At 33.6% G+C, this 14136-nt stretch overlaps 1 protein-coding gene and 1 long non-coding RNA gene across 2 annotated transcripts; one reads left to right on the top strand and one right to left on the bottom strand.

The window, feature by feature from the left end:
- Positions 1–909: 909 nt before the first annotated feature.
- Positions 910–5502, bottom strand: LOC143058742 (uncharacterized). The gene is made up of 4 exons (XR_012973216.1): positions 5386–5502; positions 3395–3494; positions 2078–2137; positions 910–969 (listed from the first exon to the last, which is right to left on the bottom strand). It is a non-coding gene; the product is annotated as an uncharacterized LOC143058742 (long non-coding RNA).
- A 1737-nt stretch (positions 5503–7239) lies between these two features.
- LOC143059324 (angiopoietin-related protein 7-like) lies at positions 7240–13850 on the top strand. The gene is made up of 5 exons (XM_076232805.1): positions 7240–7296; positions 7976–8106; positions 9113–9209; positions 11595–11759; positions 13549–13850. The coding sequence occupies exons 1-5, from the start codon at positions 7251–7253 to the stop codon at positions 13788–13790; spliced, it is 681 nt and encodes a 226-aa protein (XP_076088920.1). The 5' UTR covers positions 7240–7250; the 3' UTR covers positions 13791–13850.
- Positions 13851–14136: the final 286 nt, after the last annotated feature.

Raw genomic sequence — 14136 nt, 5'->3', positions numbered from 1 at the left:
AAACAGCAACACACCAACTCAATAAAACAAAAAAACAACTCTATAGCATCAGACACATACTTTAGTAAAAGGGCTCTGTTTTCCTTGTTGAGACAACCCCTGACTAAATCTCACGAAACACAAACCACCAAAACAAAAAGAATATTGGAAGAATGTGTCTGAAAACACAAATGCCCGCAAATGCATTATTCTTAACAAAGGAAATGGAACGGACGGACAAAAATTAAGACGAAAAGGCGGTCCAGGATAACATTTAATCCCCAAATTGCTTACAGCGGGGGTCTTAAATCGAAACACTGCCACTGACGACGTTTGCAAATCGTACTGCTTATAAGTATATTGTTGTTAACCTTGTCCCTTGTCTTTGGTTAAAATAAGTCGAAAAGTAACCGGTACACGAGATCATGCATATAATTATTATTTCAAGGAAAAAAAAGGTGTGCGATATGAAATTTTGCTTCATGTTGAATACCTTACTGTAACGTTGAGATGAAGAAAGACAATAACAGCACTGTTTCTTTTGATTTTTGTTTTGTCCTGGGTTTTAATTAGACAATACACGTGATTTTGGAAAAGATTTGATTCATTATATATTTTCTATAAAGCTATTTGGAAATAAAATCATGGTTGAGATAATTGTAAACCCATCTTTATCCTCGACATCATTGTTGTCGAAACAGGCAGAGGCGTATTGAACTAAATGTACCGCCGATAAAACAAATCAGAATATACTATGGTCATTGTGCTTACATTGAACATGTAAAACCTTTGATACTTAGTCGAAAGATCCCACATTCATCTAATATTTTCTATAGCGCATTAGCTTTAATGGCTCAGATGCATACCTGTGTGGTGTGGGAGATTATTAAAAAAAATGTTGCAACGGTAAAGAAGCTACATTTACCAATATTCGTATTTAAAGCTGGTTTTATTAGCAAACAATGTTCTGTGATTGGCTACCATCCTTAGCTGAAAAAAATAATATAAATAATTATACTATAATGCGATGTATCGCTATTTTGTGCATTTTTCCTTTGATCTTTTTTTTGTGATAATTTTTCATATCATGCTACTCGCTTGAGATGGAAAGTTTCCGCTAGAAACTAAGGAGGCATGTGGTGTTGCTAAGAAATTTACATCATCGTCATAGGTAAAATAGCGATAAACAAATTATCATTGGTCATCTCAACTGGATTGCTTTCTCGCTTTTGCCGTCCCGGCTCAAGCGAGAAAATCAATCTCGTTGAGATTATCAACGATAATCTATAAAAATCATGCATTAAATGATCTCTTGAGATTTGAAACCATTTCAACAGTAGCTGTCGCCATACGATACATTGTTACCTGTCAATTACAATATGATGCAGGACTTTCATTTTGCGTTCTGCACCACGAAAATGATTCCATATCATTGAACAGATGTTAAAATGTTAGTTAGTTTTAGTTCTGTTACTTAAAGCAACAATTTGACAAAGTCGATATCAATTTGTATGCAATTATAATAATTAAGTACATGTAACTTCTCGTTTGAACTGTTTTATATTTGTAATTTTGAATCCTTTTATAGCTGACAATGCGGTATGGCTTTGCTCATTGTTGAAGACCTATAGTTATTCATTTCTGTTTTATTTAGTCTCTCGTGGATAGTTGCCTCAAAGGCAATCATACCTCATCTTCTGTTTTATTTAAGGAATGACTGTATATTTTTTTCTGTCTATGAAAAAATAACATAAAAAATTTGGACACTGAATAATGAGCGTAGCGGGTTATGTAATAATGAACCACATTTTTTATGTTATTTCAAATAGACAGAAAAAATATTACAGTGACTGTCCTTTCTTATAATTTAATTCTAAATTCCATTTTAAACCGTAGAAAACCATGCAAAAACGTTGATGACGTCAGTCACATGACTAAATTATGTTTATTGGCTAATAACAAAATAACGTCAGCCAATCAGAAGACGCGTTGCATCCAAACTAAAATTATATATATGTTAAACTAAAACTAACGAAAGATGTGATAATCATTGTATGGTATTTCATTACTTAAAAATTGAACAAATAATTGAACATACCATTGAACTTTCGTTTTTCCTTCATAGAACTCCGCCTTGCAACCGTTACAGTAATTTGCTCTGAAATAAATTGGTATACTACTAGTAAGTACCCCATTATAATTATTGGCGATTTCTGTTGGCGTGTAGTGCGCGTGTGCACCCTACCCAAGAAGCTGATTTTTTTTCTCGTATAAATCTATTAATCACAAAATATCCTTACTCTCCACTGAAATGTTGATTAATTCATTAAAACACAGTATAAAATTAAGAATGGAAAAGGGGAATGTGTCAAGGAGACAACAATCCGACCATAGAGCAGACAACAGCAGAAGGTCACCAACGGGTCTTCAACGCAGCGAGAAATTCCCACACCTGGAGACGTCCTCCAGCTGACCCCTAAACAAATATACATACTAGTTCAGTGATAATGAACGCTATACTAAACTCCAAATTGTACACAAGAAACTAAAAGTTAAAATAATACAAGACTAACAAAGGCCAGAGGCTCCTGACTTGGGACAGGCGCAAAAATGCGGCGGGGTTAAACATGTTTGTGAGATATCAACCCTCGTCCTATATATACCTCTAGCCAATGCAGAAAAGTTAACGCATAGCAAAACGCACATTAAAATTCGGTTCAAGAGAAGTCCGAGTCTGATGTCAGCAGATGTAACCAAAGAAAATAAACAAAATGACAATAATACATATTAAATAACATCAGACTACTAGCAGATAACTGACATGCCAGCCCCAGACTTCAATTAAACTGATTGAAAAGTTATGTCTTTATCATATGAACATCAGGCAGTATATATGATAACATGTGCTCTCCTTGACAAATCAATATTTAGGAAACGGAATGACTAGTTTACTCGTATTTTCTTCCTCTTTAGCGCCATTTGATTACGGAAACTTCAAGTTATTTCTAGTATTTCACCAAGGCTATGATTGCATTGACCCTATAGTTAGGAACATTTAAGTTCAAACGCTGTTGTTTCCAAATGAAACTACAAAAAGAAGTATTCAGTTTTGAATTGAACAGAAACAACAAATCATGATAATTAACAGATATCAACACAACCGAGTAAAACAGTAATATGCGCATGGCATACGTAAAACCTTGTGATGAGCTTTTCTTTGAAGTTGGAAAATGGTGATATCAGTGAACCGCGTAGGTTAAAATCTTCTATGCAACGAAAGCCACGTTTGAAGAAAGGGACGAGGAGCGCGAAAAAAAAAAGATACAATCGAAAATATTAGTTCAGAGAATGGCAGATTTTAAAATATGATAGCCAATTTGAAAGTTCCTTCTAGTGACGAAAGACGGTAACTTACTTGCATATTGCATATGGATGAGTATCGCACGTAGTTACAAGACAGGGGTCAACAAAACAGGAAGTGACGTCTGTGTCACACACGCCATTCACCGTCGTCACTGAAACCATAAAATCATGTTACATCAAGAGTTTTGCATTACTTACTTATATAAGTATATTAACCATTCGTCACGTTAAATATGCTATCCATTAAACCTGATTGTACGGTAAATCCTTTTTTCTAGGACAAATGATAGACACAACTTGTATCAGATGAAACAACACACTTATATACAAATAACATAGCACAACACTGTTACAGTAGCATAAAAGAGGAGCAATATGATATAATTTAAAATAAAAAAGTGGTGATCGTATGTACTCTAATCGAAAGTGCACGATGTGAGCATTTTATAAAGGCGGCATCGGTCGTGTTACCATTATACATTAAAAATCGGTGATTAGTCTCTTGAGCCTTGTGTGAAGTCACAGTTCAGGGTTTTAAAGAGGGACGGTCATAGCAAGCCGTTCTCGTCAAAACTATGTTTAAACCCTTTTTTCGAAAAAAAAATACACACTGAGATTTAAAAACCTAAAATAACACGCTGAGAAATCGAAATTACACACTGAGATTTATAAAAATAAAAAACACACACTGAGAATTCAAAATTACACACTGAGATTTTAAAAAGACACACTGAGATGAAATAAATTGAAAAACACATCCTGAGAATTGTTAATTACACACTGAGATTTCAAAAATACACACTGAGATTAATATGCAAATTACTAATGAATATTCATGAGAAGAATAATAATTCAACAGATTAATATCTTGATTTCAAGAACTCTTGTCATTATAATGAATGTGATTCCTTCAACCAACATTCGTAATAAATTTCAAGACTTAACATCGCCTATATTTATAAGTCTGTTGCCTATAATTCAGATAATTACTACCAGTGTATCGGGATTTTTTTTTACTTAACACCGTTTAAGCATGGGTCCCTTTTCAAAAGTATTCTAACTGTTTCGCAAGGTAAATTAAATCTTTTATATTTTTGTTACGTTTATATGCTATAATAGACACTTGAGTAATAATTTCACTGCATTCTTTTTTTCTGCAGATTGTTCCAATATTTTTCTTATAATTTTAATAATGTTTTTCACCATTTGGTTATATTTTGTAATAAGAGTAAGTGGGTATTTCTAAATTTTTTTTATAAATAATTTGAACCAAATCGAAGGACTAACGACTTCTGTCCCCTAGTTGTTTTAAGCTTGAACCTCAGTGTGTAATTTTAAATTCTTAGTGTGTAATTTCAAATTCTCAGTGTGTGTTTTTCATTTTTGTAATCTCAGTGCGCCTGTATGAAATCTCAGTGTGTAATTTTTAATTCTCAGTGTGTGTTTTGAAGTTTTAAAATCTCAGTGTGCTTTGTTGTAATTCTCGGTGTGTACATTTTTCGAAAAAATGGTTTAAACCTATAGTTTTGACGAGAACGGATTGCCATAGACGGTAGTGGTTAGGACAATTGGAATATATCCTCATTTGAGATTTAATTATATTCCGTAACAGTCAACCCACCGTCATGGCGCCAAAATTACTTTCGAATGGATGAATCCAAATTTACCGGTTCAGTAGCTTCTTTTTAATCAGTCGAAGTCAAAATCTGTATAGAAAATCATGAGTTGAACTTATGTAATCATGTTTAAAATATGTTGATGGGTTTCAAAAACTTGGAATAACTCGTTATACGAAGAGTGCGACTGGAAAACGCAAACACTGGTTGCAGATTTTGTTGTTTGTAAGCTTCAGCTCTTATTCAAAAGTTGGTATATTGCTTTCCCTTTTGAAGCATGCGAGTTCCTTTTTTTTTTTAAATAAAGCCTAGTATGTTTATAAGTTTTTCTTTGTAACTTCTGAACCCCACTCCTACTTTTCAAAAAACGTACACATGCCATAAAATAATTTGATGAAAAGAATATTATGAATAAAAAGCTTCTTACCAAAGACCAGAAAGAACGAACAAATTAGAATTGTTTTCATGTCGTGTTCTTGATTCAGATATTTCTACTGTTATCGAAAAGTTGGGTAAGTGCAACACACATGGTTATCATTGCAACCTGATAACGGACATACAAGGTTGCATAACTACGCTTCTTAATATAGAGCTTACATGTTCATACAAATTCGGAGATGTTTCGTCTAGTGTAAGGGAGACAACACTTCTAATCAAGTATTTAGAAAAGTCATATAATATAGAGCTTACATGTTCATACAAATTCGGAGATGTTTCGTCTTGTGTAAAGGAGACAACACTTCTAATCAAGTATTTAGAAAAGTCATTACAGGGATTGAACAATTCCTTTAAATTCAAATTCAGATAAAAGTTCCAAGAAGGTCGACCAAATAAAGCAATAAACAAACTAGTTGAAAGTAGACTCCCCAACTGATATGACTGAGAACTTTACATACCCAACACACACTCATACAACTGTCTTTTCTCCGTAATACTCCGTTGTATGTAAGGTTTTTGTACATTCTGTGACCGTTGCATAAACTTACAGGAATATTTAGATCTTGCGGAGCAAGATCTGTCTACCCTTCCGGGGCACCTGAGACCACCCCTGTTATAGATGCGGTTCGTATTTTTCAGGCGTAGTTGTTTATGTGGTGTCTTGTGAACAATTGTTTTTTCAACTTGGAATTGTTCTGTTAGCACCATGCAGGGGCGGATCCAGCCATTTGATAAAAGGGGGGGGGGGGTCCCAACCCAGAGTAAAGGGGGGGGGTCCAACTATATGCTCCCATTCAAATGCATTGATCGACCAAAAAAAGAGGGTTCTAACCCCCGGACCCCACCTGCCCCCTGGATCCGCCAAATGCCTTGGCGTCAGGCATCAGTTTATTTTCGACTTTTCGAGTTCGAGTATAGATGTCCCTTTTCCTCGGAACTTTTGCCACTCTCTTGGACGTTTAGAAAAGCAGACTTGTATACTTTTAATCCATTTTCTTTTTGCATCTCTCATCAAATATATTTTAACTATTCTGTTTCACATTTACACTCTGACATTTAAAAAAAACCCCAACTAATGATATATAAGTCTTTAAGGTACAATTTCTGTCACGCTATATATTCAAGCTGGTCACGAAACATTATATTACATAAATGCAAACAAATTTATCTAAATCAATGCAGACTCTTGAAATAATTATAGCATGCAGATACATGTAGTTTTCTGTTGGATTTGTGTACTGGATAAGGCAATATTGGCAGAGAAAAATGTTCTCACATCCGCTTCTGAATCAGGTAAAATTTCCATGCGTTATTCAGACATAAAATATTTATAATTTATGCTATCATTAAATATTTATTCTTATTGAGCAAGATTTTGTTGATTACCGCTATGTAAATAAGACGTCATACTCTTGTTCAACTAATGATAGAAAAAAAGTGCTCATTAAAGGTTTGGCATTAAAAAATTGGCATGGTCGAAATTAAAAATGAAAAATGAAAAATAAAATTCCAAAACATTGTTAGAATGTTATAATTAACAATGCGCAGTAATATCGGTGTTGACAGAATAAATTCATTAAAAAAATCAATTATAGTTATATTGGTATAACCTGAAGTGTTAGGAATTTTACACCCGTTCGGTGTTAAAACTTTATACACCCTGAGCGAAATTAAAACTCCGTACATCCCTGATTACACCCCGATGACTAAAAATATACCATCCATGGTACATTTAACCATGCAACATACATGTATTTATGCATTTCAAATAAATCGTTATTTTTACTGTAGAAGTTGAACGTACTTAAATCTATGCTTTCTGTATATGTAGGTGTATAAATAGCAGAACAAGTCATGAACATCTTGTTGAAGGGTAACCAGCGAACTTTTTTACCATCAGGTATGCGGTGATAGAGATACTGAATTTTTTTTAAAAAACATGTATAACTCATTTGATTTTTTGTTTCAGCTAGGATATTTAGTAAAATTGTCAAAAGCCTATTTTGTTAATGTTATGTATTCATAGATTATCAAATACATATTTCCTAATGTGAGCTCGAAACAATTGTAGGTAAAATTTGAATAAAAGGGCATACAGGGTATTCGTCAGTGAGACAGCAACCTAACGAGATACAAACTTAAAAGACATCTAAATAATGTATATGCTTTATTAAAGAACTGAATGCCTCTTTTTATAATTCTATTGGGATGTGAAATCGTTGACCGAAGGACATTTGAAAGTTCGCATGATCAACACTTTTACAACCCTATGAAATTGTTAAAAGAAGCATTCAATTCTTATAAATGTTTTGTGTATGCTACAATTATGAAATTAAGAGTTACATCAATTGAAGCTTCTCGTGTTTTCGTTCATTATTTTATCATGAATTGAACAAGCTAAGCAGTCATAGCTGTTTTATTTTACACGCAAATATCAAACGATATTGGAACGCCTCGTGATGGTATTCAGTCAAACCAATTTATGGATTTTATTGAGTGAGTGTTGGTTGCTCAACGTCCATTTACGGATTTGAAGACAACTAACACATAATTTTATTATCATTTCATAATGCATGTAGTATCGAAACCAAAGGACTGCTCGGATCTAAATAAACAACTGGATAAAAGTGGTATATACAAAATATACCCTGATAACGGACCAGGATTTGACGTTTTCTGTGAAATGGAAGTTGACGGTGGCGGTTGGACGGTAAGCTTCTTCACATTTATCTAACTTATCTAAAAAAAAAGTTATTATGAGATGATTTGTTGGCTCTAATATATGTACTTTGAGTAAGACATACAACGGTATTAGAATGATGCGTATCACTGTTTTATGTGCCCCTAAGAGTCAATGTTAGTACATTTAAGGTATTTCAGGGGTATACTGCCATCTTGAATTGTACAATTACAGAAAATAATCGGTCTAGTTCTCTGCAAATTTGGAGACAGATTTGCAGTTTTTTGGTTACACTGTTTATTTAGAACTATTAAAAAAACTTGGTTATTTTTCGAAATTGTTTTAACACATACCAAATATTTGTACTTTAGAATTAATTTTTCAAATAATCCATTTAAGGGGAGATAACGTATTCAGTACAAAATTTATACTGGATATATAGGGAAATATTCATGTTTTACTTGTAGTAAGAAAGCAAGATTAGTGACACCATTTTTTCTTTTTATTTTCTTGAAATAAATTAGAAACCTATCTACTCATATTTTAATTTTTTTCACAATTCTGTCTCATTTTTTTTCTTTTTTTGCACAAAAGATGTTTTTTTTTTCATGATCAATCTAGGCAATTTTTGGCAATTTTGAATATTTTTTTTATAATTTTTGAATAACTCGTACCTTGAAAAATAGCGCGATGACCCATACTTTTTATCATTTTTTGAGAAAAAAAGAATAGTAAAATTTTCATTTGGCAAAGTAAAAGAAAATGCTGTATTTTTTTTTCTATACCCCTGAACTACCTTTAAAATAAATATCTCGAGTTATAATATTTGGTTAATCCTTGACAAATTGACAAATCTATTAAAATGACTTTCTTGTTAAATTTCGTAGATCTTTGACAAATTGATTAAAGTGGGTTTCTTCTTATTTCTATTACCATTGTGCAATGAGTTTAATAACTTATAACATTTGTAATTATATAAATAGGTATAACGGTATATAGTATGAGGTCATGACGTTGTGTTTGTCTAAATTCACAGGTTTTTGTAAACCGAATGGATGGATCCGAAAGTTTTGATAGAAAATGGAAGGAATATGAAATTGGTTTTGGGAATTTGAAGAAAGAGTTTTGGCTCGGTATGTTTTTTATGTGTATGCATCACTGAAGAGACATTTACTGTCAAGATACGCATCTGGTGCATCAAAAATGGTAGCGTTTTTATTATCGAATCTTTAAGTAATATTAAAAAAAAAAAAAAAATCAGCGACACTTTATTACACTCAGATAAGACAGAACATATTATTCATTTGACCGATATTCGATAGTGCCTGTAAAACAAATTGTTTTTCGTTAATATATCGATAACGGTCAAATGGGTTTTTATTTCCTTAAAAAATGTCATGTTTCAGGTTGGATATGGTATTATATGCAGTGTCGCTTTATATTATGGATAAAAAAAAATATGTTGGTAAATATATAAAAAGGAGAAATAGTATGATTGCCAAAGAGACAACTCTTCACAGGAGACCAAATAACACAGCAATTAACAACTATAGGTTACCGTACAGCCATCAACAATGAGCAAAGACCATACCGCAGAGTCAGCTATAAAAAGCCCCCAAATGACATATGTAACCATTCAATGGAGAAAACTAACGGCCTTATTTACATGTATATACAAACTAACGAACAAAAAACGCACTGAATAACAGGTTCCTGCATGACTTGGGACAGAATCTGGGTATGTTTCAATAGACAACTTTCGAGTTTGATGCATTTCCGTCAAAAACTTTGGTTTTAGTGAACGTCACTAGTGTGTTAAGGTGCGTCGTGACTTCCCTTTCAATGTTGAGCGAGTGGTTGAAAACTATAAAGCTATATTGCACGAGTTATTCAGCAAATTAAATTATCATAATTGACACTCAGCACCGCTGTCATTAGGGAATTGTGATTATAAGTACCTACTGAACAAACCTTATTTCTAGTTTATCCTGCAAAATGACGATCACTACGCCGCTTATTAAACGTTTATAGTGCAGGAATACAGGCAGGCCCCTCTATCTGGTTAATGACGTTACAATATAAGTTATATGGTTCGCTACTGACCCCCTACGGATCCATAGAGGGTTAGTAAAATCCATAGGGGGTGAGGCCGGAGGCCGAGTCCCCTATGGATTTTATTCACCCTATATGGATCCGTAGGGGGTCAGTAGTTAACCGTATAACGAATTTATCGCACGCTAGACTTTTTCTGCTGCGTTTTAATTGTTGAAAAATAAACATTCTAATGCAACAAGGTTTGTAATGTTCATTTTGATTGGATAACGTTACCTTTTTACATGGCATCAATTGACAATTGATGCTATGGGACGTACGCGCAAGCGCAGACGGCATTTGACAGATTTTTATTACATGTTTTAACGTGGTTTTCTGTCAGTTTCATTAGAATGGAGATAACAATATTGTATTTTAAGCTCCGACGGCATCAATTGGGGATTTGATGGTCGCAAATACCCGTTTACTGTCTCCGCTAACGCGTCGCCAGTAAACTTAATTTGCGACCATCAAATCCCCAATTGATGCCGTCGGAGCTTAAAATACAATACAGTTATCTCCTAAATGAAACACAACAACATTAATAGATGACGTCACCATTAACGCGTCATGAACCCCCTATGAAATTTACTAACCCCTACGGTCTCATAGGGGGTCACCACGTGACGGCGTTAAACCAATCACAACGTGATAATTTACCCGCGGTGCGATAAAGGCGCGTATAATTGACGAGTTTTTTTCCGGTGACGGATGAACTCGAAAGTGGTCTATTGGACAGCAACCCGAATATAAAACAAGATACATCTTTAATTTGGAAAAGAGAATTACAATTGATTCATGTTACTTAAATTTTTTGTATGTTGTGATCTCTGACTGTTGGTTGTCTTTTCGTCTTTTCATGTATTTTGCTATGACATTGTTTTTGACTTACAAGTTTGCATTTCCTTTGGTATCTTTAGCCTCTCTTTCAATTCTATCATTTAAAGCCTTATAATCAATTATGACATCACATAAGAGTTTTACAGTAACGCGACAAGTATCACAAATAATGGGTTTCCCATCCAAAGAACCTAAACTCGCCCTGGTTTAGTATGTCTTCGTGTTCTTCAAACTTTTAGCGTTAGTTTAGTGTGTTTTTACAAAATTATTATATATTAGTCTTTGACTTCTTTTCAATTCATTTCTTGCATCCTCATAAGAAAATGCCTGTAACATTAAGTCAGGAATATGGCAGTTGTAATCATTCGTTTGATGTGTTTGAGCATTTTATTTGGCCATTGGTTTTTTGACTTTCCGTTTTGAATTTTCTCAAAGTTCGGTATTTTTGTTATTTTATTTTTTGTTTGGTATCTATTTATCGAACAATTTACTATTAAAAACGTATATATAAATGCATGTATGACACAGACTTAAGGGCATTCATACCACATCTTATTTTTTATATTAACAAGATATGTTTTTCCTAGGAAATATGAATCTCCATCGACTGACATCAAGGGTCAACACAGAAATGCGGGTTGATATGAAAAACTTTAAAGGAGAAAAGAGATATGCTAAGTATTCCATGTTCAAAGTCGGAAATACTGCTTCTAAATACAAATTGACAGTAAAGGGCTTCACCGGAAATGCAGGTGAGAATTATTGTTACATCCCAACTCCTATGTTTTAACAGGGGTGATAAAAAAAAGAGGGACCACTCCTACCAGATCACACAGCTTTGAATTTCTTTGCATGCTTTCCTTGTTCTGTTACATTTTAGCAGCTATGTTTAATAAACAATAAAACTGTTAACTATTTATATAAATGTGGAGTAAGGACAACTTGTACCTCTCAAAACTTATGTAAAAAAATCCACTGAATTTCTAGTGGCAATGCGGGAATCGAACACATAGTTCACACCGTTAAACTAGCACGACTTCAGACTAACTCAAGGTTAATTTAACATTTTAAACATTGTTTCCGGGGCTCATGAAGGTTACATACTACATGTATATAGTAACAAATTATATTTTTAATTATTTTATGGAATTCTGAACTTCATGTAGATGTTTCAAAGTGTGAATAGTTATTCATCTGGCCTAGAAAAGCTGGGATGTAAACAGTTATCCCACTCGGACTTGGTATGTCAGTGTAAGATCGCCCTTCGGTATACGGCCATCGGGTTGATCTTACACTGACACACCATATCCTCATGGGATAACTATGACGTTTTAACCTTACAATTAGTACACCAGCTCTTAACTGATGTATGCATAATTATTATTCTCTGAGCATAAAAGTTTCTAAGTAAGAAAGGTGATTCGGTTAAGTGATTAGGGAGCTACCATTTGATTTTTATGGGGGGGGGCTAGGATGAAATTTGAAAAAAATAGGCAGGACAGGAGTTTTGAGTAAAAAAAAAAGGCAGGATGAGACACTTACAAAAAAAAAAAGTCAGGACGACAATTTAGGTAAAAAAAAGTCAGGATAAACTATGAAAAAAAAGGCAGGACCAAACAGAGTGAAAAATAAAAAGGCAGGACAGAGATTACAGCTAAAAAAAAAATGCAGGACAAAATTTTTCATCCTAGCCCCCCCATAAAAATCAAATGGTAGCTCCCTTACCATAAAATGATAAAAACTAAAAACAATATGATCATTTCCAATCCAAATTGTTACGAACAGACTTCTAAGCATTATTAAACCTAGTATGACAGCGACTTTGAATTTATAGAATATATTATATTAATTAAGGACTTGTTTGTTGCTCAGTTTCAAAATAAATAACTTTTCAAAAAACTGGTATGTATTGATAGGGGATTAGTTGAGGAATCAAAAAAGCCAAAAAAATATAGGGGTCAATGCGCCTGTTTTCGAGATTTTACCCATTGGGATTTTGGCGGGAAAATGTTCTCTCTTGATTTTCCAAAGCATGTTGATTTTTTTTGTCTTTTTAATTGGATTTGATTTTACCTTTTTGATTTCTTCATTCTTTTGTAATTTATATCAAAAAGTTACAAGCGTTACTACAAATCAAATCATGATAAACGGTGTTAACTTAATTCGTGCTATCATGATGTTTTGAAATTTTAATTCGGTCACCGTCATTTACCGGATGGCTACTGTAAAACACCCATATTCATATTCAACGAATTCAGCATAGAACAAATGTGTATCTGGTTAAATAAATAGATATTAACAAAATTGAGAATGGAAATGGGGAATGTGTCAAAGAGACAACAAACCCGACTATAGAAAAGACAACAGCAGAAGGTCACCAATAAGTCTTCAATGCAGCGAGAAATTCCCGCACCCGGAGGCGTCCTTCAACTGACCCCTAAACAAATATCTCTACTAGTACGGTGATAATAAACGACATCCTAAACTCCGAATTATCCACAAGAAACTAAGATTGAAAATAATACATTGTCTATATTACAGGAGATGCTATGAAATATCATAATGGACTTGCTTTCTCGACGAAGGATAGTGACAATGACAGAATTAGTCACGGTAACTGTGCGCAGTCGAGTGGTTGGTGGTTCAGTGGTTGTGACCTTGTTTGTTTCACTCTTTATCATAGACGAAATGGTAAAAAAGGGGAACAACTCATTAAATGGGAAACTTGGAAAGATTCGATGTATTCGTTAGAGACTGCTAGTATGATGATCCGGTCAAAGTGAAAAAAACAAACCCACATGTTTTCATACGATAAATCAATTATTAAAATTGCCTTTTTTCTGTCTCTTAGATATTTGTTTAAATCATTATGATGATAGTTTTGTAAAATTAAATCTGATGATATAACAAATTCCGAGTTACTAAACGTACGGAAAACGTTAACCTTATGTCATCTATTATCATAAAGAAATTGTCTTTTAAATATTCATAGATAAGATCTATCAATTTTTACGAAAGCAATAATGTTGCTAATCCCTTTACGATGTGCAGTTAAATCAAAAGTAGTATTACCATATTGATCATTCAAATTGATCTTAAAAAAATTCAGAGTGCAGTATTATTTGAAAG

This window comes from Mytilus galloprovincialis, chromosome 14, assembly GCF_965363235.1.
Source record: "Mytilus galloprovincialis chromosome 14, xbMytGall1.hap1.1, whole genome shotgun sequence".
NCBI lineage: Eukaryota > Metazoa > Mollusca > Bivalvia > Mytilida > Mytilidae > Mytilus > Mytilus galloprovincialis.
The sequence above is the reverse complement of the archived record's forward strand: the minus strand, read 5'-3'. Positions and strand labels throughout refer to the sequence as shown.

Excerpts from the sequence above, each read along its gene's own strand:
- LOC143059324 (XM_076232805.1), top strand. The coding sequence starts at position 7,251 with ATGAACATCTTGTTGAAGGGTAACCAGCGAACTTTTTTACCATCAG. Across the intron at positions 7,297-7,975 it reads GCGAACTTTTTTACCATCAG|TATCGAAACCAAAGGACTGC; the intron begins GTATGCGGTGAT and ends TAATGCATGTAG. Across the intron at positions 9,210-11,594 it reads GAAGAAAGAGTTTTGGCTCG|GAAATATGAATCTCCATCGA; the intron begins GTATGTTTTTTA and ends TGTTTTTCCTAG.